Source organism: Hakea prostrata, chromosome 6 (assembly GCF_041222555.1).
Source record: "Hakea prostrata isolate BN-2017 chromosome 6, UWA_Hpros_2, whole genome shotgun sequence".
NCBI lineage: Eukaryota > Viridiplantae > Streptophyta > Magnoliopsida > Proteales > Proteaceae > Hakea > Hakea prostrata.
The window spans coordinates 14187696-14214620 of record NC_142605.1 but is presented as its reverse complement, the minus strand read 5'-3'; the positions used below and the strand labels follow the sequence as shown (position 1 = coordinate 14214620).

At 36.4% G+C, this 26925-nt stretch overlaps 1 protein-coding gene across 1 annotated transcript; it reads right to left on the bottom strand.

The window, feature by feature from the left end:
• On the bottom strand, positions 1-23610 carry LOC149012307 (putative ADP-ribosylation factor GTPase-activating protein AGD8). Its single transcript, XM_089158331.1, has 7 exons — positions 23449-23610; positions 23203-23321; positions 10401-10836; positions 9971-10231; positions 926-1051; positions 655-756; positions 1-470 (listed from the first exon to the last, which is right to left on the bottom strand). Exons 1-7 carry the CDS (start codon positions 23515-23517, stop codon positions 363-365), a joined length of 1221 nt encoding a protein of 406 aa, XP_089014457.1. The 5' UTR covers positions 23518-23610; the 3' UTR covers positions 1-362.
• Between the last annotated feature and the right edge of the window lie 3315 nt (positions 23611-26925).

Sequence of the window (26925 nt, the reverse complement as noted above, 5' to 3'; positions counted from 1 at the left end):
GCACTTGAATGCCAAAATAGAATTCAACGTTGAAATGCAGCAAAGTCGCTATAAGTTGAGGTTTCCACATACGTATAGAAGAGTTGGATTAATGCAAAAATCCATAGGTGCAAGCTGATCAAACTTTACTTTGTTAAATACAAACACATACAAGAGCATAACATTCCATTCTAAATGTCAGCCCGCTCTACTAAAAGAAAAGCTTGTACCACCTTATGGACAGAAACCATTAGATCTTCCAACCCTAAAAGAGATTTTTTTAACCCAACCCCAATGGATTATGGTTGATGCTACATTTAACGAGCTCATCAGGAATCTTTGCACATGAAAATTGGACCGTCTTGATGCTAACAAAGTTAACATCAAAGCATTCTATCCTGAAGATCAGTGAGAAAATTAGTAGCAAAAGAAGTGAGCTTCTTCCCTGTCTCCCCTGCAATGTTCTTAAGGGATGAAATATCCTGCGATGCCTGGAAGGGAGCAAAACAGAAATTCAGGCTTACACAAGAAAAATCCTATGTTCCTACCGATGCACGGTCAAGTTAACTGCATATAATGTATATTTTCCAAGCTCACTTTAATTTCTGTTAATATTTCATAATAGTTTGCAGCTTGACATGGATTTAATTGGTAAACACAAGGAAGAGAACATACCTGGAAGGAGATTCGGTTGATGACATCGGCTGCTGTCAGGTCTAGTCGTGAATCATCGACATCATGACCAAATAGATCAGCACTGGAGATGGCCGTTGAACCCTAAAGAAGAAAAAATAGTTATTTAAAAGAAGTATAATTACTATCAGTAGTAAGAAATCCATAATTCCTCCAAGTCTTGAGACCCAAATTGCTTGTTGAAATAATTTCAGTTACTCATCTGGAGCTAAAATGTTTCTTTTTGACGTGCAGGAAAAAAGAAACACATTACCGAGAACTTCTGTAAGGATATTTGAGCTTCCATGTCACTGGCTTTCTTCTGATCCCCAAAAAACTGAGCTGACGAGATAGATTTGGCATTGGAGAACTTTTTCCTTGCTTCATCAGTTTCTTCAATCTAAAAACAAGGGAAAGGAATACAAGTTAATAAAGAACTTCCATCAGATAAACCACATCATGTCTAATTGAAGAAAAGTGGCATCAACCTAAATGTTATAGGAATTGGGATCACCTCCCATTGACGGCAGTGTATAAACCAATCTCCCTAGCCTCTCCACCCACACAATCAAGTGGACTCCTATCTCTAAAAGCCGACAAGGTTGGAGCGCCCTGATTTTATGACTATGGGAGGGGGAGATAGTGTGTACACTACCCTCAAAGGGAGCGCAGCAGAACTGGACTCATGTTATAATGGCAATAGAGTCTTTAACATCCTGAAAATTGCAGACTTGAGAATTAAAAGTTGCAGTTAAATTCCAATATTAGAAGGAAGAGAAATGTAGCAAAAAAACTGGCACAGCAGACAAGCATCGTGGGATAGAGTAATAGTGGAAACAGGATTACCATTGGAATTTAATCCTCAGGCATGATAACTGAGAAATTTAGTCATGATGCTAGGGCAGAGGGAATTCAAAATGGTGACCTGATTAGAAAATCACTCAGGGAATAACTATAGCAAACAGTCCCTTTCTTATTTTTACATTATGGATAGTTGTCCCACTAATGTTACAGTCTTGTGTTATTGTGTAGCATGACAGTCTAGTTTAAATGCCCCCCAAAAAAGGGAGGGCCTTCCCTTTAAACTCAATTGGAAAACGAAGGCTCATGAGGTATATGGTGCAAATACCCATGACAGAGCAGAATGAAGTCAGGGAATACTCTTCTTTTCCACTAGTTGTGTCTTCTATGCTTATTGAGCGGGGTATCAGTGGGTCATCTGTTCATCCATTACCCTTTTCCAGCAGGTTCTGGGCCACTCAGTTTTATTCAGAGTTGATTGGATACACAAAAAAGGGAGATGTTGGCCATCAATCTTCCTTCTCAGGAAGCAGGTTCCACATGCTGTTAAAAACTCTTGGCTACTTCCATTTGGGAATAAAGGAACAACAATGTTCAGAGGAAGGGGAAGATCCACTCAAGAGTTGATTGTAATAGTTGCATTGAAGATTGCTTTTATTTTAAGGCACTGGACCAGGTAGATCATATTCAGAACACATTTGCTCCAACCACAACCTCCCCCCCCCCCCCCCCTTTTTTTTTAATAATCCATTTACCTTCCACCCCACCATATTAGACTGAACATTGGTGGCAGTTCCTTCTGGGTATCATCCAAGTTCAGAAAGTTATTCATGGTGTGGCAGGGGGAAGAGAAGGTTATCCTCAGGTCCCTGTGATAACATCACCTAATACAGAAGCGAGGGCAATGAATAAGGGATTAAAGTTTCTCTCTCTCTATCAGCTGGTTGAATGTGAAACAGGTCTTTTGCAATAGTTAAATATAAGAGAAGTGAGGTTTCTGAACTATAGTGGGAGCTTTTACTCTCATTGAAGCAAGAGATTGACGAACCATTTGGGTGCTAAGCATCCCCCTTCATCTCTCTTCCTTTTTTCTTTGGTTGATTAGTTAACAACAATTTTTTTTGAGGGAGCTTACCTATTGAGTAGTCAGTCCCCTGTGAAATTCTCAGAATGTGGCCTACTGTTTTATTGTCATACTTTATTTTATTTTTTGAGTAGGAGTTGTGTTGTGAAATTATATGACCATTTTTTTTAAACAAAAGTTCCACTCTTGTGAAAAAATATGATATTACTGCAACAGAACACGAATTCAAGATATTCTTCCTTGCTGTTTGGGAAACTGTAGGAAATCATTACTGAAGCAATACTATCAGAGAGCAGTGAGGTATCTCCCCACCTGTGGCTTCATTCACTCTTGCCACGTTTTCTCGTCTAAGACTTTGATTATATATATGACACATGTATGTAATATTATTTATATAATAAAATTTTTAATTAGGGAATGGGTCTACTTCGTGGTTAACTTGTTGATACCTCCAGATGTAGAAAATTATGCTGGTCATTTTCTCCATCTTTAGTTCAGCCTAATTCCACCATATGAGAGACCGAGGACGGAAATGCGTTTTTCAACCCAGTTATGGATCAAGCGTCCAAACATCACGAAGTATTTTAATAATCTAGGGTTTGGGTGGGGTATGAGCTACATTAGCTCAGTGAAAATTATAAAACAATCATGCTACATACAAAAATAAAACAAGCATATTTTCCAAAATAAAATATTTAGTCTCTTTTCAAAAACATGTCAATGCATGTATCATGATAAAAACATTCAATCTCAAACATGTGTTATGAAAAGCAATTCCAAATTAAAATATTCAAAACATTTCAAATATTCTCTTTTCTCTTTTATGTATAATTATAAGCCTAAGCACATCTTTGGAGGATGTACATCTCTCTAAACCACCGAAGTAGCTTCTCTACACCACCGAAGTGCCTACCTCTTCACCACCAAAGTGGTTTCATTTTCTGAGCACAAAACCATGTACACCTCATAGTCTACTATTATAGACCAAATCTTTACACTTTTAACTCTAGCCACAACAGCTAGCCATCTAGGTACTCAAGGTACCAAGACTTACATGGGCAGTGCTCCTCAACACGATATTTTTTATTCCATTTCAATCATGCATTTATTAAACTTTTCATTAATCATTTAGAATGCAAGAATAATGAATAACTCATAAAGAAATCTATTGGATTATTCAATAATAAAAGAAATTGTAAAACACTTGCAAGGATGTACATCAATCATGCAAATGAAAATCATATTTTGAATAAGTTGATTACTCAATAAAGTATTAATGTATATCTCTTCTTGCATTAAAATATATAAATCCTTCAAGTGAGTCATGATAGTTAAAAAAAATAGTAAAAATTGTACATAACATGGATTGAGTTACACTACTCACAAATATGTCATTTTGTTCCTGTCTTTTGAATTAGTTGTCTTTCTTTACCAAATTACCGTTTTACCCCTACATCACCAATTATGCCAAATCTTAATCTATTTATAATAAGGCATGCATAAATCATAGTATAGGGCCAAGCAAAAATCGAATTTGACCGGCTGGATTCTGTACATACCAGGAATCATCAGCCAATTTGACCACTTTCTTGTCAAATCCGGGATTCATAAAAATATGAGATATAGGTTTTTGAGTCTTCTTTCTAACGCATCTTTAATTGCTTGATTTCAACAAGTAATGAAGAAGTTGCAGTCAACATAGTGCAAGGGGTAAATCTATCAAAAAGACCAGAACGATTAAACAAGAACACCAACCCGATTACATATTGGTCGAACTAATATGGAACTAAAAACCATAGGATACAACAATCTAAATTTAGAAAATTATACATGTTGGATGCCTGTTTCGATATGAACAAGTCCCCAAGATTCCCTGTACAAGGAAAGATTCGATATTCCTATACCCCTTCTGTATTATCTCTTTCTCCTCCACTCTCTCTTTGATTTTCATTACTTTTCCTTTCTCTTTTGCATTTCATGAATTTTCTTTCATGCATGTATTTTCTTCTCTCTCTCTCTCTCTCTCTCTCTCTCTCTCTCTCTATCCTCTCTCTTCACTTCTCTTTCTCTTGTCTCTTTTTCCATGCAAAGCCTCCACCCCCCCCCATATTCTTATTCTAACTCTCTTTATCTTATATTTTATTTCATTATTTTATCAATAATGGTTGGGTGACACTTGTTCACTTAGGTGTCACGCTTCCTCTCTCTTAACCCTTCCTAGTGACACCTAGTGCTTTTTTCCTTTTTCTTCTCTCAACTTGACACTTCAATTCCTCTTTTTTTCCTTTGTTTTCTTAAGGCACCACCTCACTTCTCTACATAGAGAGTGAGGTGGTTTTTTTTTTTTTAATAGATTAGCTAAGTGGCTTCATTCACTTTTGCCATGTTTTCTCATCTAAGACTTTGATTATGTATATGTATGTAATATGATCTATATAATAAATTTTAATTAGGGATGGGCCTTAGTCAGAGAATTACTGGCCCACCTTGGGGTCCCTCTATGGGGCCTACTTCGAGTTTAAATCCTTAGTACCTCCGAGTGTAGAAAATTATGCTAGCCATTCACCCATCCTTGGTTTAGTTTAAGTTCATCATATAAGAGGCCAACTAATAGAAATGTGTTTTGAACCAGTATCCTAATTAAAATTTTTACTTTATAAATGATATTATATGTTATATATAATCAATGTTTTAGATGAGAAAATGTTGCAAAAGAGAATAATGCCACTTAGCTAAGCTAAACTTTAAATTTATAAAAAAAAAGAGGGAAAGGGAAAACCACCTCAACCTCTCCACTAAGAGGTTAAGTGGTGTATTGAGGAAACAAAGAAGAAGTGAGGTGTCAACCTGAAAGAAGAGGAAGGAAAAAGAGGCATTAGGTGTCACAAGGAAGGGGTAAGAAAGAGAAAAGAGTGATGTCACCTAAGAAAATAGGTGTCACCCTACCACTATTGATGAGAAGAAAAAAAAAATAATAATAATTACAAAAATAAAGAGAGAAAGAATAAGAACTTGGGTGTGGGGACTTTGTGTGGAACGAGAGAAGAGAGAGGAAACTTGAGATGAAAATTTAAGAGAGAGAAAGAGAAGAAGTTGTGGGCTAGAGGAGAGTAGTAAAGAGAGAGAAAAGATGGGATTAAGGAGAGAGAAGAAAATGCATGAAATGCAAAAGAGAGAGGAGAAGTAAAAAAAATCAGGGAGCAAAGGAGAAAGAGAGAGATAGAGATAGAATGTAGAAGGGGTACAACAATATTGAATCTTTCCCTATACTGGGAATCTTAGGACCTGTTCATACCAAAACAGGCACCCAAAAGGTAAAATTTCTCTAAATTTAGAATGTTGCAATTTACAGTTTTTAGTTCTCCATTAGTTTGACCAGTATGCAAGATTGAAAACCCCTAATTTGTAATCGAGTTGGAGTATTGGTTCAATCATTCTATCTCTTTGACAAATTTACCCCCACGTACGAAATTGATTGTGTCTTCTTCATCACGCGTTGGAATCAAGCAACAAAAGATGTATTGGAAAGAAGACTTGAGAATTTATATTTCTTATGTTTATGAGAAACCCTGGAACCAACCAGAAAGTGTCAAATTGGCCAATGAAGTACTAGTACGTACAAAACCAAGCCGGTCAAAGTTGATTTTGTGTTGTACCATACAGAGTGGCCCTATATTATGGCTTATGGATGTCTTACTATAAATAGATTGAAATATGTCATGATTAGTGATGTAGGGATAAATCAATAACTTGGTAAAGGAAGGTACCCAATTTAAAAGACGGAGCAAATCAGCGTATTTTTGTGAGTATTATAACTCAATCCATGCTATTTACAATTTTACTATATTTTTAACTATCATGACTCACTTGATGGATTTATATATTTTGATGCATGATGAGATATAAAACAATACTTTATTGAATAATCAACTGATTCAAAGTATGATTATTACATACATGATTGATGTGCATACATGCAAGTGTTTTATGATTTTTTTAATGATTAAATAATCCAATGGATTTCTTTATTTATGGATCACTCATTGTTCTTGCATTTTAAATGATTATCAACAGTTTAATAAATGCAAAATTGAAAATAGAATAAAAGATATCATGTTGACAAACACTTCCCATGTAAGTCCTGGTACCATAAGTACCCAAATGGCTAGGCCAATGATAGTAGACTATGAGTTATACATGGCCTTCTACCCAAAGAATGAAACCACTTTGGTGGTAAAGAGGAAGCCACTTCAGTGGTGAAGAGGTAGCCACTTCAGTGGTTTAGAGAGACATGCATTTTCATGGATTTGCTTAGGCTTATGACTATAAATGAAAGAGAAAGAGAAAAAAAAAATACTTAAAAGAATTTGAATACTTTATTTTTAGAAATGTTTTCCAAAACATATTTTGGGATTGAATGTTTTAACATGACACATGCATTGACATGTATTTGAAAAGAAGTTGAACATTTTATTTTGAAAAATATGCATGTTATGGTTTTGGTATATAGCATGATTGTTTTATAATATTCACTGAGCTAGTGTAGCTCGTACCCCATTACCACGTACAGATAGACAATCAAAGGACAAGGTAAAGGCATAGCAATCCAAGAGCAAGATTGAAAGCCTAGTGTTAACAACTTGAGTGATCATGACTTAACCTTCCCATCTAACTTCATCATTCCTATTTCTAGTCTTTCCTCCAAACCCCCATTCCTTCCAAAAACACAAACAAGATGACAAAATAAGTTGTAGAATAAAAGAACCGCACGGACGGAGCAACGGGCGATCTCGGAGAATGCCACTTAGAATTGAACCTTAATAGTAATGCGAGAGTGGAATGATTCAATTTTTTGTTAACTAATTAACTAAACTAAACGATCCTAATCTATATGTCTAATGCAATTGAATTGAAACGAAAAATAAATTAAACACAATCAATGCATAAATAAAAAACAGGAAAAAAATGCGAACAATAACAAAGCAATAAAGAAAGCAATAAACAAAGAAAAAACGAAGCAATAAAAGGAAAAGGAAATAGCAAAAGCGAGCAACACCACCCGCACCGAGCGGAGGCACGACGAGGCGCTCCGGAGTGGCCGAGATAATGAATGAATAGAAGAAACAAAAGAAAGTAAATAACAAAGCAATAAACAAAGCAATAAAAGGAAAAGGAAATAACTAAAAGCAAAGCAACACCACCCGCACCGAAGGACGACCGAGGCGCCCGAGGGCCGAGATATGAATGAACAGCGAACAAAAAAAGCGAAAGTAAATCCAAATTAAGAATATGGAGGGGAGAAGAAGCGGGAATGGAGGGAGGAGAGAAGATTAATAAAGAAGGTTACTCTACTAATTGAACAAACGATTCGAATCTCAACCAACCCTAACAACCAGATCTAGATCTAGAATGATCTAAATCGCAATTGCTAGACCCGAGAAAAACGAATCTAAAAAATTGAATCTTGAACTTGAATTGCATTACATAAAAAGATTAAACCAAACATGAATCTAGAAATTTAAACTCACTAATGCAAGCAAAGAAAACTAGAGAAAACAAAATAAACGAAGAGAGAAGAAAGAATGCTTCTACTAAGCCCAAGACACGTCCCGATGGAATAGGCCTCCTTTTACAGAGTTTACATGGATATGAAGCACGCTGAATTGAATAAAACGGGCAGACCATCCAAAGGGTGACGACAACGGCCGACGAGAGACGAGCAAACCCACCGTGGATGAGGAAGAGGGAAGCCCCCCAAAACAGCACGACGGACACGGAGACCGCGAGAAGGGGACGAAACGAAGAGGCACAAAAACGGGATGCTTCATCCTATCCGAATATAACTTCCCTTTCCTTAACAAACCAAAAGAAAATAAGATAGAGGAGCAAGACTCTTCCACGGACCCTCAATAATACTCGAGATTTGATTAAAATCCACCGAGATCAAATTTGCCTCTTTATCCTCAATATTCGGAGTTGGCCCGTAATCACACATCCTAGCCCATCATGCCGATCGGCCCATTCGCATTTGAGAATTTGAATGGACTCTTGACGAGTAAAATAGCATGATTCAAGCCCAAAACTCCAAATATTTGCTTAAATCTTGAAAAGTCCTAAAATCTGCAAAAACAACATAAAACCCAAGGTAACTCCATTCTAAGTGTATAAAATGCATGCTTTATGCCTTAAGATTTCACACATAAATGTGTTCATCATATATCTAGAATATAAAAAATAAATAAAATTAAATAAAATAAACTTAATATAAGATCTTCTTGAATTACACTACCACCTCTCTAGTGTCCATTTTAAACAGCCTAATCTCTCAATACAACTTGCTTGAACTGAACTCCTAGATTTTAGTAGAAGTTCAATAGTGTACAGAAAATTATAAACAACAGATGGAAAGGTTAAGCTACAAAGAAAGAAAAGGAAAGATTAGGATCTTGATATAAAAGAGACGGAAAATGAGGACATGAATATAAGGTTTAAGGAAAAAATTGCTAACTTAAAAGTAAATTCATCACTATTTTTTTTGCAACTAAGAACATGGTCAAAGAGTGTAAACATGGATGTTTCAAAGGACAACCAATTATGAAGCATGTAAAGTACATTATATGAAGCATGTAAAAGCCCAAAGGCGCCAAGAAAAGACCAAACACAGAAAGACCAACGAAGGCAAAGAAAACAAGACCGAGAAAGACAGGAACCAACAAGAAAACCACAGGATCAAATAAAATAAAAATAAAAACAAACAAAAAAAGAGAAAGCGACCAAGCACACCCACCCACCAACCCAACCCCCCCCCCCCCACCCAGCACACCCGCAAAGGGAGACAAGCAACCCTCCTTTCGGACTATAGGACCTATAGGGGTAGTAGTAAACAGTAGCGAATTAGTTTTTTATTATATAAGAAGATAGATTAGAGGAATGAGAGACACTAAAAATTCACTTAAAACGCCTCCATCGCCTCAAAGCGCTGGAGGGCGCTGAGACTCATCGCTCATTAGCCTAAACCGCCTAGCATCGCCTCGTCGCCGTGACAACTATGTTATACACAATAGCAAACCAATGAAGTATCAATTAGCACAAACAAAACTATAAAAACTTCCGTAGTCTTTGCAGCAAGCAGTACAGAATCCAGAAACATGACTCAGCAATCATATGCTTTAAAGCTTTAAAAAAAAAAAAAAATCAAAATCAATCAACAACTGAGCATAAAGTTTCCAGTTTTTATTGTATCAAAACAATATATCCTGAAATGCTACAGGCTCCCATCTTTTTAAGACTCATGAATTTTATATTTGATTGGATCTTGGAAAATAAAGAGAAAGACCCAATAACTAACTGCATACACTAAAGATCAATTGGCTCTACTTAAGAGTTAAAAGGCAGTTAAACATATGCATGCAAAAGAAAAGGCTAAAAACTTGCCTGAACTTTTGAAGAATTGGAGCTTGCTTTTTTCTGAAATCCGCTTTCCATCCCGTAGTCAGAAAAGAAGCTCGAGGACTTGGGAGGGGAAACATGACTAAGCACATGAGCCCCTCCAGAACTGGTCTCAGCAGAATGAACATTCTCCACATACTCGAAGCGCGAAGGAAAAGATGAAGAAAATGATGGTGTAGCATTGGCTGAAGTTGCTACTGCAGGAGCTGGTTCTTCAGGCTTCTGGTCATACAGACTCTCATTTGGCTGGATTTACATAGACATTTTGGTTATTATTCATTTTATTTAACTCAGGTCATCAATTTACTTCAAGATTCAAAATCCAAAAACTAAAACAAACCTGCAACTGAAAAGGTATGCCTCAAATACTTCTTTCAGTGACTGACAATTCTTACTGGAGAGAACAAGGACATACCTTTGTAGTAAGCTTCCGGACACCAAGCCCTCCAGTCTTTCCAGTTCTCTTTGCACCAAGGGGCTTTTTAACAGTACTGGTGCCAATTGTATGAGAAGGAGCTCTCGGTGAAGGAGTCACTTCTGGAGTTTCATGTCTTTCACTGGGATTTTCTTTCGGAGATTCAGGGACCTTTACATCAGAGAATCCATTGACTGCATTTGTTGACACAGAAGCAACAGGTGATGAGGGCAAACCAGCCTCTTCTGCCATGCTTTTAGCAACTTCTTTTGAAAGTATTTGCCTGTATAACTCAGCAGCCCTTGAAGTATACTTTGCCTCAATTTTTCCCCCATCAGTCCATCCATGCTGCTTAAAAAAGCCATGTGCACGGTTGTTTCCCCCAAAAACCATCATCTTCAACTGCTCTGGGGCCCAAGAGTCCAGATTTGTAGACCTAGGTAAACAGATATACTTTCCTTAGTCCAATATCACATCACACCCTTGGAAGGACATTTTCAATATCGCATCACGCTCTTGTTGCCCCTAGATTAAGGCATTTATACTCAACTGACTCTTCCATTTTGAAAGAATACATCATGATTCATGAGAGATGCCCTTACTCATAATGGAAGAGCAACTATAATAAAAAATAAACCCAACTTCAACATACCACAATAAGAAATATCCATACTTTTGACGATGGATCCGTAAACCATAAACAACCCAAATAGTTCAATTCTTGGTAGTTCAAACATGTTAGACTTTTTAATGTGTTTGATGCAGTTGCATTAGACATTGATCCTCTCTATGAGTTCTTACGTGTAACTTTTGAATGGCCCAACAATTGGCAGTTCAAAGGGCTGACATTATACTTTGAGTAGTTATATTATGGTCAGGCCTTTATTCTCTTGGGTTTCAGAGTAATGGGACTAATTTATAAGCCCATAAGTGGGAATTCAGTTAGTAAGTGGGAATAGTAGTTAACTGCTTAGAGTAAGTTAGGAAGGCTTAAAAGCTTCTAAGAGTTTTCCTTTGAGTCTTTCATTTATACATGTAATGCACCCTCCATCAATTGAGATGATTTGATTAAAGAATATGAATATTGTTTTAGAGAAATTTGATGTTGCTTAGAAGTGCATATGGGATTTGGTATCTTATACCTGATTTTTGCCCTATTTATCCCCTTCTTCTCCATTGATTACGAAGTTAGTTTCTACAATTGTCATCTTCATATCAATTTTTACTCCAATGGGGAACTTTCTGAAACACAATCTAACAACCTATTATTGGTTTTAATTCTACTTACAAATCTACCAATTTATTTATGCTTCATTCCTGAGGTTCTGAAATTTGAATCTGGTGCTGCTAAACCCCTCATGTTGGATTTCCAGATCTACTCTATATTAAGATCAGATAATATTTTCTATTTCATCTTAGTATTTATATATTAATATTAAAACCTGCTGGTTTTGTTTTAATATTGCTGTAATTGCCGGTTTGAAGCCATAAGATTAGCAATTGATGATCACTTTCTGAAATTAGTGTTACAGAACTTTCATCCCTATATTGATACCCTCATAACTCCAGATCAGACCACTAGATAAACTCATCCTTTGATGAGTTGTTACACTAAAGAGACCATTGGCCAAAATTGCAGACCTAAATTAGCAATCAATTATTACTTGTCAGAATTTTCACAAATCTGTTCTTTTGCAGTTTACTGAGATCTGATTCTAAACTTAATTTCTTACCTAATATTTTAGATCTTTGGAAACTCAAAAATTGGTATCAAAGAAGAGACTAAAAACAATTGATGTCACTTCTGAAACTAATATTCGAAGAATTTTATTCCTATTATGACACCCTTATAACTCCAGATCAGACCAATGGATAAACTCATCTTTTGAGGAGTTGTTGCACTAAAGAGACAATTGACAACAATCTATTCCTATATGAGCTATCGATTATGACTAGTTGGAAGTTTATAGATTTGGTCTTTTGCTCTTCACTGAGAGCTGATTTTCAACTTGGTTTCTTATCTAATATCTTAGTCTTTGGAAACTCATAAGTTGGTATTAATGCAGAAACTCAAAAATATTTTTCAGCATAGAGGTTAATTCTTGTATTACTATTACATACCACTCTAAGAAAGCACATGATGCAGATTTTTCTGGACAATGCTAAACCTGTCTGAGAACCTGAACCAAGATTGAATTGGGTCCCAACCTTGCTTTAGTTCACTATGATACTTAGGATTTTACATGCACAACTGGGGGATGTAAGGTGCCAGGGATGTCCCAAGAGAGGCCCAAGGGCCGAAAGAAGAAGGTAAGGTTGCTTCCCAGCACTCTATTGCCCCCCTCCCAGCAGCATTGAGTATTTTTTTTGATCAACAGGGGCCTTTTGATCATTTCAACCAGTCCAAGTTGGTCCAGGGTGAATTTCAGCCATTTCAGTGAAAGGCGAACCAAAACTGTGGCCGAATCTCGATGTTGCAAGATATCACCGAATTTTCGGCGATATCTTGTGATTTTATCTCAAAACTATCGATATATTGACAATTCGGCGATTTCTCGCGATATATCACCGAAAATATTATTTCGACGATATAATCATAAAATCGCCGAATTTAGTGCAAATTATCAATTGCATTTTTGGGATTTTCTCTCTCCTCTCCAAACTTTTTTTTTTTTTCAAAATGCATGCCATAATGTTGTTGGATGGATATGAAATTAATATATGTTGAACACAGTAGGCCGATCTACAAACTCACGTAGTTGGATTTTTTTTTCACTAAGTAATTTATTTATTTATTTTTAGGCATAAAAAATTGTATTTTTCTACATTGTAAATGCTTACTTTTTGCATGATATATGTGTTGTATCGTGATTGAAAAATATATGTATATCTCCATGGGCCGATCTACATACTCACGAAGTCGGAATATTTTTCGACATAATAAATAATAATTATTTTTTAAAATTTATTAAAGTATTAATATAAAATATAAATAATTATGGAAAAAACTAAGGAACAAATAAGGGAAATGATTTTGAAAATTATAAAAAATTATGGAATAACTATATAATTATTTTCAAGTGTTGCTCGTGTGGTTTCACTGTCGATTTTGATATGGTAGCCTTTTCTTTTGTTAAAAAATTTTAAATACTCATTTTGTATAAAATATTATCAAGATCCTGCACCAGTTCGTGGGCCAAGGCGATCTTTTGCGAGATAGACCTCCCATAAACAAAAGCACCTTGCTCGGGGGATATGAGCTACGGCAAGATCTTGCAAATACGAGATGTTTCACTTTAGTAATAATCTTGTAAACAAAGTTACATAGACTGATTGGCCTGAAGTGCGAAAACTCTGTTGGATCCTCTCTTTTTGGAATAAGAGAGATCAATGTTTTTAGTATTGTTTAATTGCTTATACAATCATTTTCGATGCAACAGTTATCATGTCTAGCAATGGGAGAGGAGTAGGTTCACAGGGAGGACAGCAGGGACGTGGACAAGGAGACAGCCACAAGGAGCTGCAGCGAGGGGGAGGGTTGATCCCGCATGGCAGGATTGTGTTCCTATTGATGGCAACAAGAGTAGAACAAAATGCAACTTATGTCGTAAGGAGTTGAACTCAAGTGGCATAAGCAAGTTTAAGGCTCACATCACTAGCAGTTCAAAGGATGTGGCAATGTGCATGCTGATATAGTGAAGGCAGTTAGAGAGCTGGAAGAAGAATAGGGGAAGAAGAAACAAGGAGAAGAGGAGGGTGAATGTTGCATTGGACGAGGCGGTGCGGGGACCATCATCTTGTAGAATTGATTTAGATTATGATCGGGATGTTGATCATGTTGATATCAAAGAGCAGGAGGAGAGGGACATTAGATAGGTGATGGCTGAGAGCAAGGAGATGCAGTACCAGGAGGAGGAGAGGACTAGAGCTAGATTTACAGGAGCTAGTCCCTCTAGGGCTACTAGGGCTGGAGCATCTGGATCTAAGGACAAGGGTGGTATACGTGGTATGTTCAGCCGATCACAGAGTCAAAGAGCCACTTCTATAGCAGATCTATGGGGACCACATGACTATCCACAGAGGAGGGATCCTATCCTAGAGCAGGATCTTGATATTTTCAAAAGGGGGCTAAGTAGCCCAAGATTACAGGTGCATGGAAAGGGATGATGGTTAAAGAAGGTGAAGAAGGCAATAGCGAAGTGGATGTACTACAATTTGGTTCTAGCAAACACAACACAGGGTCCTTATTACAAGAATATGATTAACACTATTGCAGAGGCAGGTCCTGGATATGTTGGTCCCACACCTAAAGAGGTCATGACCACCCTACTGATTGAGGAGAAGGAGGAGCTGCAGGAGTACATCGGTGGTTTGAGATTGATATGAGGATCATATGGATGCACCATTATATGTAATGGATCCGGGGGACCATTGAAATCTATGATCCGCCAAACAAAAGCCACGTCTATCATCGACTTTATGGTGTTTGAGGAGTTTAGGAAGATTTCTTTTTCTCTACTATTTGACTTAATAAGTTCTTATACATTTACTATGAATATCTAGTATGTAATATTTATTACTAACTTCATGTGTTTGTGATAATTCAATAGAAGTAGTGGGCACCGCAAGCACGGATCTCGGCAATGATTATGAGAATTGACAAAGTTGTGATAATTTAGTAGCAGAGTTTTGGAGGAATGTGCAATTGTGCTGGAGACCTTAGATCCCATAATCAAAGTCTTGCATATGGTTAATCCCTCCTTGAGGGGCCCACTATGCCCCATATTTATACAACCCTTGGGCGAATGAAGATAGCCATCCAAAGAGCTGACCCCAAAAGTTGCACCGCTTACCTAAATATTGTGCAGGCTAGATGGACCGCTCATCTAATGTATCTAATGCATAGGGCAAATAAGTAATTACTAATTAGTGTGGGTTATTAATTTGTAAGTTATAGTAGATATTAATAATTTATTCAATGGCAGGTTCTAAGTCTTTAACTGTGAGTTTATGAATTGTGCAACCTATTATCTCAATCCCATATTGATCCCAAATATCAATATGGTGAAAATTTGGGTTGAGGTCAAACCTGCTCAATGCCATTATGTAGGCTATCTCGAAGTTGGAGCCGAACCTAGTGTCCAGTCAAATTGCCACGTGGAGGTTAAAACTTAGAAGTTAGAACTTAATACTTGTTTTTTATTTGTGAAAGAATTTAGCTAACCATCAATATAAATGATTGTAGATCAAGATGTTAGGGAGGCATTGGGGGCCTTTGGTTCAAATGCTACTGTACATAACCGACAAAATTATGATCCAGGTTAGATGCATGATTATTATTATTATTATTACATTTTACATATAAGTATATAACTATATAAGTAAGATTTTTTGTTAAGCATTAAAGTATTAACTTAATTTATTTGTGATAATGCAGCTACAGGGTGGGTTTTGTATAGAGGCGATGCAGAGAACCTCCAGAGCATGGCTGTGAAGATCATCTCCCAAACTTGCTCTGCCTTTGGGTGCGAGAGGAACTAGAATACATTTGGCATGATTCACTCCAAGAGGAGGAATAGGTTGGCAAGTCAACGCCTGAATGACCTTGTGTATTGCCACTACAACATGAAGCTGAAGTTAGAGCATGCCAGAATACATGCAAACCTTGAGATGGACAAAGACATCTAGCTCGACAATATCTTCGAGGTCACTGCGTAAATGAGCAGCATCCCCTCACTGATTGGTTGTTGAATAGGGGTGAGCTGATGTTAGACCAACCTGGAGGTATGCCAGACCTAGTCATTGCTCAAGCTACGGGAGTTAATGTAGATGAGTACATGGCATCTCGAGAGGGGCAGGCACATGTACATGCAATTGCCGCCACTGCGGATGAGGATTGGATAGTGGAGCCTGGCATGCACGAGAATGATCCAAATGACACCCTTATTAGCAGACCCAGTCAGACTCGGAGGGATGATGATGATAATGACGAGGATGGTCTTGGTGGTGGTGGAGGAATACATGAGCGATTACATGTACCACTACCAGAGACACAGCATCCCTCAAAGGGATACACTGGAGAGACTCAGTACACGCATGCCACCTAGGATGACGATTATGGTGGTGAGCTTTATCGTGGTCGTCCTATGAGCTACACTCGGCCAAGGAGGGGGAGGGTCATGGGGGGGAGCAGCAACACATGCATAGGTATGGGCCGTATGGCTCATACGGCCATTTCGTTCCGAAATACAGCTTGTCGAGAGTGATGGGATCCATGAGCTTGGAGGAATCTGTAGGCTCCACATATGCTTATAGCTATGGGGCTTATGGTTATGGTGTCCCTTCTGCTTATGGACACTAGTACATACCCGTCTTCTAGGAGTTTGCACTACTATGGGTATAATGATGGATCTTCCATGAGCTTGGGTTTGCAGGACGGCAACACATCTACTTATGAGGATTATAATGGTTGGGGTCATCATCGTCAGAGTGTCCCGATTATGCATCCATTTGGCTCGAAGACAACTGTTATGTTGGAGACAGCATACCGATATCCTTTCGGTCATATAACCCTACCACCATATAAACCACCACGACACCCACCAGCGTTTCTTAACTCTATTCCATATCTCCGTTCACATTGCCCCTTGATGGGAGTAGTTTTGCATCCATAAATGATGTCAATTACAAAGCTCTGGTTTCTCTATACGTCAACAACCATCAGCATGAGATGGCATGGAGTGACTTTAAAAAAATAATGGAGCAGAAGCTCGTTGTTGTAGCCTTTGGGCCTTGTACCACGGTATCACAGGACACAAAGCTGATGGATCCACCGAGGCATGGTACTTGATATTGAGTATTGACATGATACATGTGGTACCAGCACAAGTATACTTAGTTGTATTTGTACACTAGTATAGTAGTATTTTATAATGATGTTTATCACTTTATTGTCCTTGTGCATATTTATGTTGGTTTAATTGTTTAAAATAATAATGTTATAGAATTCCAATTTTACCCGTATACAATTGGGTATGTGCCGATCGAGAACACCAATTTGGGTGAAGTTTTCGGCAAAACTAGTCATTCCAATGTGTTTATTGGCATCAAATTAGGGTATACACCAAGTTTCAGCCCAAAATGACCAAAAATACCCCCGAAATGAGGGGTTGAAATCTGCTGATATTTGGGCAAAATCTCACCAAAATATCAGTGAGATTTTGCCGGTTCACCAAACTAGAGCGGAATTTTGCTTATTGAGTCAGGCTTGTTAAATGCAGAATTTTATCAAGAGTCTAGTTTTATTTATGTTTTGTTATTTAAGTCAGTTTTTGTTAAGCTCTCACTTGTCTAGTTAGGAGTTCTATTTAAGGTAAGATTCCCTTAGTTGATGTCCAAATTTCACTAGGAGCGTAGTCCTACTCTCGTGATTCGAATCATTCTAGGTTGAAATAAGATTCCTAATTGGAGTATGAGTCATAATTATTTTAGAAGTTCTCATTTGTTTTGCTTTCGAAGTTGAGTCCAAGTATAAGTACTTCAATGTAGGCTATTAATACAGCCTAATACATACACAAATCAGTTTTGATGATTGAATCAAGGTTGTCAAGTCAACAATGCAGCCAAAGCAATTGGGGCATAGCTTAAGTGACTAGACGGCAATACAGTGACAGCTGGGGCACAATTTTTTTAATACAACTATTTTATGTGGCACAAGTACTATAACAAAAACTGATGTATTTCAACCAAAAGCTAAACAAATATTAAAGAATCATAATTATGAAAGATTATCATTAAAAAAAAAAAAAGACATAAGTTTATCTCATCATAATACAAATATGCAACAGCAATTAGCCATATAATGTAATAACATCATAAGATATGATTATAAACTATATAAAATTTTAAATATGAAATGGAAGTATGGGAAAAATATTTTTTGTTGTATGGGCCTTTGGGAAAAAAAGTTGTGCATAATGTGGTTTGCAATATATACAATTGTTAGCTTGTTGCACAACTTAAATATCCGATTTTTTCTCTTCATTTTTTTGAAGTAAATAAATAATTCTCTAATCCAAATCAGGATTTAACTGTCTTCTTTTTTTACTAACTTTTTTTTACTGAACTGGTAAATCAATAAATCACATTATTTCAAATATTTCTGCATCTAATGATTCCTGAATCCAAAAACAGAAAAAAAAGTTAGGTACAAAATGTTAAAAAATGACCACTTTAGGCCTAGGCCACAATACGGCGCACAAGGCGACAAAGCAGCAACGCCTAAGAGTTAAAGCGGCTGAAATCTTGCTGATGGGGACATCACACCACAACCGCCCACCATTCGTTGCTACCAAAGGCGGAGGCAACGGAACCTTTCCATAGGGTTCAGCTACTAGAAAGGGTCATTTGGACCCTTAGGACCGTAGTCCACATACCACGTTTTTTTATATATATTAGTATTAGTGTTATTGGGTTATTTTGTAGGGGTAGTTTAGGATTTGCTTCCACAATTTAGAAGTATAAGATTTTATTTTATTTCCTTATGCTATCAAGGTATTTTGGAAGTTCTCTTTCTTTTTATCTTTTTCTTTAAATATGTAATCACCAAAGAAGGGTCAATTATCGAAGAATTAGAAAGAAAAAGAAGATACAACTCTGCTGCTTCTCTCTTCTGGCGGAACCAGCTCCTTCCCTCCCTCTCCAGGTAAGTTTTCTTCTCCCTTTTGCTCTTGTCTCTTATCTAGAAAAATTCCTCTTTCCTTCCTCTTCAAAGATCTAATCTTTTTTTTCTCCAAAAAAAGCTTTGTTTACTACCCTGGGAATTTTTCCCTTTTCTCCCAAAACCCCACGACTTCTGTGTTTCTGCAGAAATTCTTCTCCCCTTGGTTTCTTACTTATCTTCTCTTCTCCACCCATTAGCAACCACTGTTTCTGCTTAGCAATTTTCTTCCTTCTTCCTCTTTATTTTCTGCTGCACCATATCACCGCAGGTCTGTTCTGGTGTAATAACTAAACTCCCTGCTATAATTACCTTGCTCCCATTTCATCTTGCTGTTGGTTCTATGCTTTGTTACTGATTCTTCTTTTGGTGATTGGTTATATACTGATTCTTCTTTTGGTGATTGGTTATATACTTATATGTTAGTTGGCCTGGGATTAGGTTCCATATATTGACTGTATTACTTATTCCATCATTGAATGAAAGTAGATCACACTATGACTTGCCTGAATTGTCTTTATTTCCTTGAATGTAATGCCCTAAACCCTCCCCCCCCGGCGCCCATGCCTAGTTTTGGAGATTGGATAATTAAATCAGATTTGTTCTTCCTTAAGCCCTTTAGTTTGATTTCTGCATGTTAGTTATATTCATCTTTACTGAATTTTCACTTTCATATAATTCTCTAAGTATGGAAATCAATAGTGTGCTGTGCAAACCCCTCCCCTCATAGTGTCCTCTTTGGTTTAGGATCATGTTTGTTGTAGAAGGTTGTCTTACATCACTTGCATGTTAGAAAAAGCAGCTCAGCACTTAGGTGGTCAAAAAACCACTTACACGGATGCGTTGATAACAAATGGATCGAATAAACTGATTGAAGGAAATTGAGGTTGGGACAAGGTCCTCTAGGAGTTTCCAGCACAGGAAGGGCCTGCGGCAGCTTGGTTGATTGTTTCTTTTTTGTTCAGTCTTCATCCACAGCCTCCTAATCTAGTAGTTAAATATTCCCAGTCCCTGTCTTCTTCCCCTACTATCACACCCATCTCTTCTCCTTTCCCCATCCGTACAACACTTTTTCTTCCTCACCAAACCCTAAAACTCAATAGCTCTATTCCCTCCACCAAATCCCATCTCCTTTAGGAATCCCCACCCCTTCCCCTCCACTAGCTTTCAATCCCAACCTTAGCCCTACCCAATACCTTCTTCTTCTTCCAAAACCCTAAATCTCATATGACCCACTTTTTTATTTTCTTGAATTTTTGAACTTTTTAAGAGACCCAAAATTCAAGATCATACTTATGCCAATCTAGACATTAGATCTATCCCAAACTCTAGGAACTTCATTCCTCCAACCCTAGTGACCTTCCATCCCAATTTGAGCCCCATCGGACCAACCAATCCCTAGAGTTAACCATCCTTGTTATCATCACCTTATTTTCCCTCCAAAATCAAGAAACCCAATAACTCCCAAACCACCCATCAAAAATCATTAAAACTTGAAAAGATTATTCTAAGGATCAAAATACAAATTCTTTTCAAGTTTTATCCCATTCCCTAAGTTTTCATCCCGTCACAAATCTACCCCATATCAACGAATTTATCAACCTCCCAGGGGATGGGTTAAAGTATCGCATCAAACAAACCAAATCCCAAGTAGGGAATTAGAAGACAGTTGTTAGGGACCAATTAGGGAACAACCACCCCAAAACTTCAAGGAACCTTTCCTTGGTCCCATATGAGTTGGTTCTCTTAAGAGATCCTGCAAGATCTGGCCCTCATTCACTTAAGGCAAGATCAAGGAGACACTTGACCACTAAAGTTTCTTTCTTTTTCCGGGCGCCTATGCAACTGTTCATGCTGAAGAGGACTCTCTCTCCCTCCTCTTTTCAGAGAGAGGAAGAGAAGAGAGGAAAGGGGGTTTTTTTTCTCCAGAGAAGGGCGGGGAAAGGGAAATAAGGAATAAAGGGTGGAGCTTGGGTTGGGAATTAAATAGTGTGGATTAGGGTTTCAGTCAAGATATATGGAATTAAGGTTGCTGCTTACAGGGGATAGAGTCATTTTTTAACTTTTATCAATTTTATCTTTTTTCCTCCTGGCCCTAAGAATTTAAAAGGGAGACAAGGAATAGTGGCATGTTGAACTAAACGGCCAAGAAAAGAAAAAAAGGAAAATTGAAGGTATGGGTGGGAATGAGAGTCATAGGAAGAAAATCAAGAGCCTTTTTTATTTTATTTTTTTTGGTGGGGGCGTTTTTTTTTTTTTTTTTTGGGGGGGGGGGGGGGGATGTTGCTGGTTGCTGCAGGTGGAACTATAAGGAGTTGGGATCAAATAACGGGTTGGAAGTATGTACTAAAGGGTTGGTTTTCAATTCCAATCCTCTGCTTTGGACATAAAAAGTAATATATATTAATATTATATTAATCACAGCCTAGGAACAAGAATAGAAATAGGTTTGGGATGGGAAAGGACATGGGATCAGAACCACAGCGAACATCAATGGGTAGATGGGTTGCTGCAGCTTTGTTCAGTCAGAGAAGAAATCAGAGAAATAATAAGGAAAGGAGACAAGAGATAGAAAGACCTCAAGAAGGAAAAGAAAAACAGAGAAGAGAAACAAGGAAGAGAGAGATTTACTAGGTTTGGGCTCTGACACCACTTAATGCAGATAAAAAAAGGTGAAGAAGACAAGCAGGAAATGGAACAGAAACCCGGCCACAATCAGAGTTGCTGGGTACGGGAGGAGAAATAAAAAAGAAAAAATAAAGAGAAAAGATGAGGGCTGGCGGGGGGGGGGCAAAGAGTGCACATGCATGCACAAGCCCAAGCTTTAATTTATCATATTCTACCCCAATGCTAAATAAGCTGACTACTAGCAAAAATAAATAAATAAGGAACTTCAATAAGAAAACAATTATATTAGGACTTGTAACATTGATACTTGCTAAAACTATGCCTACACATCCAACCCAAAAATGAAAATCTGTTTACAAAATATCCCAGTTAAAATAACTAATGTCAAACATTTATACTAGACTAAAACCCATATTTGGACCTGGTTCTCAACCAGGGTTTCCCAAGAGGATTTGGATCAGTACAAGGCTGTGCTGCATCGGTCTGATACATGTTTTTTTTTCTTTTTCTGTTGTGAATGTCTAATCTACTGCTCATCAGTTTTACTGCTCCCAGCTTTGGGTTAGGTTGTTAGCTGGTTGCTAGTGATCTTGGTATTCATTAATGTGGTTGTTGGTTTCAAAGACAATGTAGAACACCACGAGTGCATATGAGCTTGATCCTAGTGCCACTCTGAGAGCATCTCATCATGATCAGCCCATAGAGAACTACTGTTGTTGTTAGCTGGTTGTTAGCAACCTTATGCTACATCAATTTGCTATGTTTGTTCTTAGATAAACATACAACATCACAAGTTTGTAACGGACTGATTCTTGAGCTGCTCAAGGAACATCTCATCATCATCATCATCATCCCATAGAGAACTAGTTCCACAAATTCATGAATCAGATAGAGGTAGATGTATCTTTAAGACAGTCTGCGCATCAATGACACCACATATCTATGTTAACTTATTCTTTCTTGGATATGGTAATATCTTGTTTGTCATCCCACATAATTGGGTTTCTTTGCCTTTTTAAGTAAGGTGCTAAATCATTTAGAAAGAGAGGAAGGATGAAGTAAGGGGGAAAACACCGAAATACAGCCAACAACCAATCTCACAAACACCATAAAAACAAAAATCACAAACAAAACAGCCAACTGCTCAGTGACAATTATTTCTTTAGCTAGAGACCTGACTACTGGGCCGAGCCTTCCGATATAGGTTGGTATTTAACAGAAAACATATCCAGCAATCACACAATATCAGTACTTGAAAAAAAAGAAATAAGGTGATTACACCTGATCACAAACAATCGACATCATTCAACACTGAAAAATAAATTAACCCAATGTTGAGGTTAATCATACAGGTTCTTCCGCATCAAATCATCCAAAAGAACCCCGATCAATCAGACATAAATTGAGAACCAGAAATTTTAAACCCAAAAGTCCCCCATTTTACAATCGAATTACCTCACAAAGCTGACGTGAACACCCAAGCTTCGGTGAACAGCAGAGCAATCGATGCAAAGAAAAATCCCATACGTTACGGACGCCCATGTCGGATTCTTCGCATTGCAATCGAAACACATCTGTATCACAAAAGCGAAATAAAGGAACTTCAAGAACTACCCAAGATTCCGTACAGATCTGCAACTCTTGAAGCAGATCTTCAGATGGGGGGGGGGGGGAACACTAGATTTGAGATAAAAAGAGAACCTTGTTATCCGACTTAGCTTTCAGCTTTCTGAAAACAGTGTTTTTGTCGGGGAGATTTTCCGAAGCCATTGCAGAGAGAATGAGAGAGAAACGAAAGAAGGATTTTCGAACTGAAAACACTTCACGGGATAAAAAAATGGCGAGGATTATGCGTAAAACTGAAACTAGCGTTTTTTTTTTTTTTTTTTTTTTTAATAATTTCGTTTTGCCTCTCCGCTTATAGAACTATATTTCATAAAATCCAAAGTAATTAATTTGGCAATTGGCATGTAGTTTACTCCAGTGACAAAATAGCCCTCAATATTTTTGTATTATTACTGTTACAGCTGTCTATGGCGGGTTGTCTTCTGGGATTTAAGCGTAAAATGGCGTTTCTAACTTTATTGGACGGTGACGGGTGGATTAGATCACTTATGTGTAACGGCTTTTCCGGTTTTCAGATGGACGCTGGGTGTTAAAAAAATAAAAAATATCACTTACTTTTTTTCTTAATTGATAATAGCAGTTAGTTATTTTTTCTTAATTGAATAATATTACTCACTTTCCTTTTTCTAGTTGGATAATATCACTTGCATCCTATTTTAATTAATAAAGTTATAACCAAAATAGAGCTGTTCTAGTGGTGAAACCAACCCCTTAGTTCCCTCTTAGTGAAGAAGTGGTGGATTCAACTCTTGTTGAAGTATATTAATATCTCCATCCTCCCGCTAAAGCCCATTTGTATAAAAAAAAAAAATTAATAAAGTTATCAAACAATTTGAAAATATATGTTAATTAGTTAAATTCTATTTTTATAATTAAATACTTTTTTAAAATTTCAAATTATCCTCAATTGAAAATATATTTTAATTCTAAATTACCTTCAATCACTGTAGTAGTTAAAATCTTAAATTATCTTCAATTAATATCAGGGGCGGACCCACTAAGGGGCCCGGGGCCATGGCCCCCCATTTTTTATTTTTTTTATAATTTTCTTAGTTTTTTCATTTTTTTATTAATTTTGTTTATTTTTCTAGCTTTTTTCTCTTCTCACATGTGAAATATCAGTATTTGCCCCCCCCCAAATTGAGAATAAATTTTAAAGGTAAAACAATAGGTATAAATGTCATCCCTAATTAAAAAATAACTCCTCAATCCCTATTTATGCTCTCCTCTCTTCTCTTTCACATCTTATCTTCCTATTTATTCTCCTTCTATAAATGTGGGTTAAGGGAAACTTTTCAAAAAATAAAATATTATTAAATATTCAAAATGTCATTTCTAATGTAAACTAACTCCTCAATTCCTATTTATTCTTTTATATCTCATCTTTCCTCTCTCCTCTATTCTTTCTAATTATTCAAAATAACTCCTCAATCCCTATTTATGCTCTCCTCTCTTCTCTTTCACATATTTTCTTCTTATTTATTCTCCTTTTATAAATGTGGGTGAAGGGAAATTTTTCGAAAAAATTATATTATTAAATATTCAAAATGTCATTTCTAATGGAAACTAACTCCTCAATCCCTATTTATTCTCTCGTATCTCATCTTTCCTCTCTCCTCTATTCTTTCTAATTATTCTCTTCCGTTTCTTTCTTTCTATTTATTCAATAAACGTGGATTAAGGAAAATTTTGGAAAAAAATATTCTCTACAATTAGGTTCTCTTTCTCTTTTTTCAATTTATTTATTTTTTCTCTTTTACTCATTCTTTTTTTTAAAATATCTATAGTTAGCAAGATAAGACCATTGGTTTGCATCCCTTATCTTAATATTAAAAGATTGAAATGTATGGCCTCAATTAATTTTGTTGGTAGAGTCTCCAAATAGGGAATTTTCTTTATCTACAAGGATTCCATACCGGAACCTTGCTTAAGCAAACAAAGCAGCTAACCACTTGGACTAACTCCCGTTGGTTAAACATTGTGCTTTAATTTACCTATATCTTGTTGAAAAAATATACAATTACCAATAATTTGCCTATTTTTGTCAAATATATGTGGGCCTCACAAAATATATGTAGGTATATTCCTTAATATAATAAAATAATTCATAGGTGAGACCCACACAATATGTATGGCGAAAAAACTTTTTTTTTTTTTTTTTGTAAACATACATTGGTGCTTCTCTAATGAAATAAATACATCTAAATTAAAAGACATAGGAATATTTATGGTTAATATTAATGTTAAAACTAAAAATACCCTCAATTATTTTAATAGTTAAAATATTAAATTACCCTCAATTAATTTTATTATTAAAATTTCAAAATGCTCATATTTTCTTTATCTATATGTTTCTTTTAGTTAGAACTTAATATAAAAACCTACTAGGAGATCCAAGTGTAAGGTATTTTGGAATTTTAATAATAATATCACTTGAGAGTAATTTGGAATTTAAACTAAAATATATTTTTAATTTGGGTAATTTGAAATTTTAGAAAAATATTAATGGGGGTGGCAAACGAAAAAATAAAGTTGACAGAAGAGAGGCATTTGATAACTTTGTTAAGTAAGTGATATTATTCAACCAAGAGAGGAGGGAAATGATATTTTCCAACTAAGGGGGGATCCAAGTGTCATTTGGTCAACTATCCAAAAAAAATGGACGCTGGGTTCATCGACCCTTAATGCAAAGGAGCCCGCATTTTTTTATTTTATGATAATTACTATTGTCTCCCTATACTATTGCTTAATTACTACATTATCTTGTACACTTTTTTAAATGATTGATCCAACCTTAGACTTTTTCTTGTAATTATTGATGCCCCCTTTGTCGTTTAGTTTCATTAGTTAAATGATGATGTGGCATATTTGATTTATCTAAAAATTCAAAAATAACCCTAAAATTTTACTTACACTTTTTATTAAATTATATAAGGGATAATTACTATTGGCCCCCTGTACTTTGATTTTATTACTATTGTATCCCTTGTACTTTTCAAAATTACTAATCCAACCTTTAACTTTGCCTAAAATTACTATTGCCCCCTACCGTTAAGTTCCGTTAGTTTACTGATGATGTGGCATCTTTATATTTTTCAAAACCCCAAAATACCCTTATATTAATCTCTTTACTTATTTACCCTTTTGTCAAGTTACAGTAGTACCCTTAATTAACTGTGGAGAAAAAAATAACTATAATGCGTTTTATTCAAAAAAAGAACCACAAAATAAAGAAAAATGATTGAATAAAACTCAAATAGAAACCGAAGAGGAAGGAAAATCAAAATCAACTCAAATTGGAAACTGAATATCACCTAATATGTTTTCAAAATAAATGAAGTTTAGTGAAGGTGGGAAACCAAATCGGATTTGGATTTTGCCAATTTCTTTAATTCAAAATAAATAAAGTTTAGTGAAGGCGAGAAACCAAATTGGATTTGGATTTTGTCCATTTCATTAATTCAAAATAAATGAAGTTTAGGGTAAAATTGACATTTAATCTGGTTTTTATAAATGGGGTAGCATCGTCTTTTGATTTTTTAATTTTAATGA

Coding starts and splice junctions, on each gene's coding strand:
- LOC149012307 (XM_089158331.1), bottom strand. CDS start 23,517: ATGGCTTCGGAAAATCTCCCCGACAAAAACACTGTTTTCAGAAAGCTG. Junction 23,322..23,448: donor AAGCTAAGTCGGATAACAAG/GTTCTCTTTTTA, acceptor TTTGTGATACAG/ATGTGTTTCGATTGCAATGC. Junction 471..654: donor TCAACCGAATCTCCTTCCAG/GTATGTTCTCTT, acceptor GCTCCCTTCCAG/GCATCGCAGGATATTTCATC.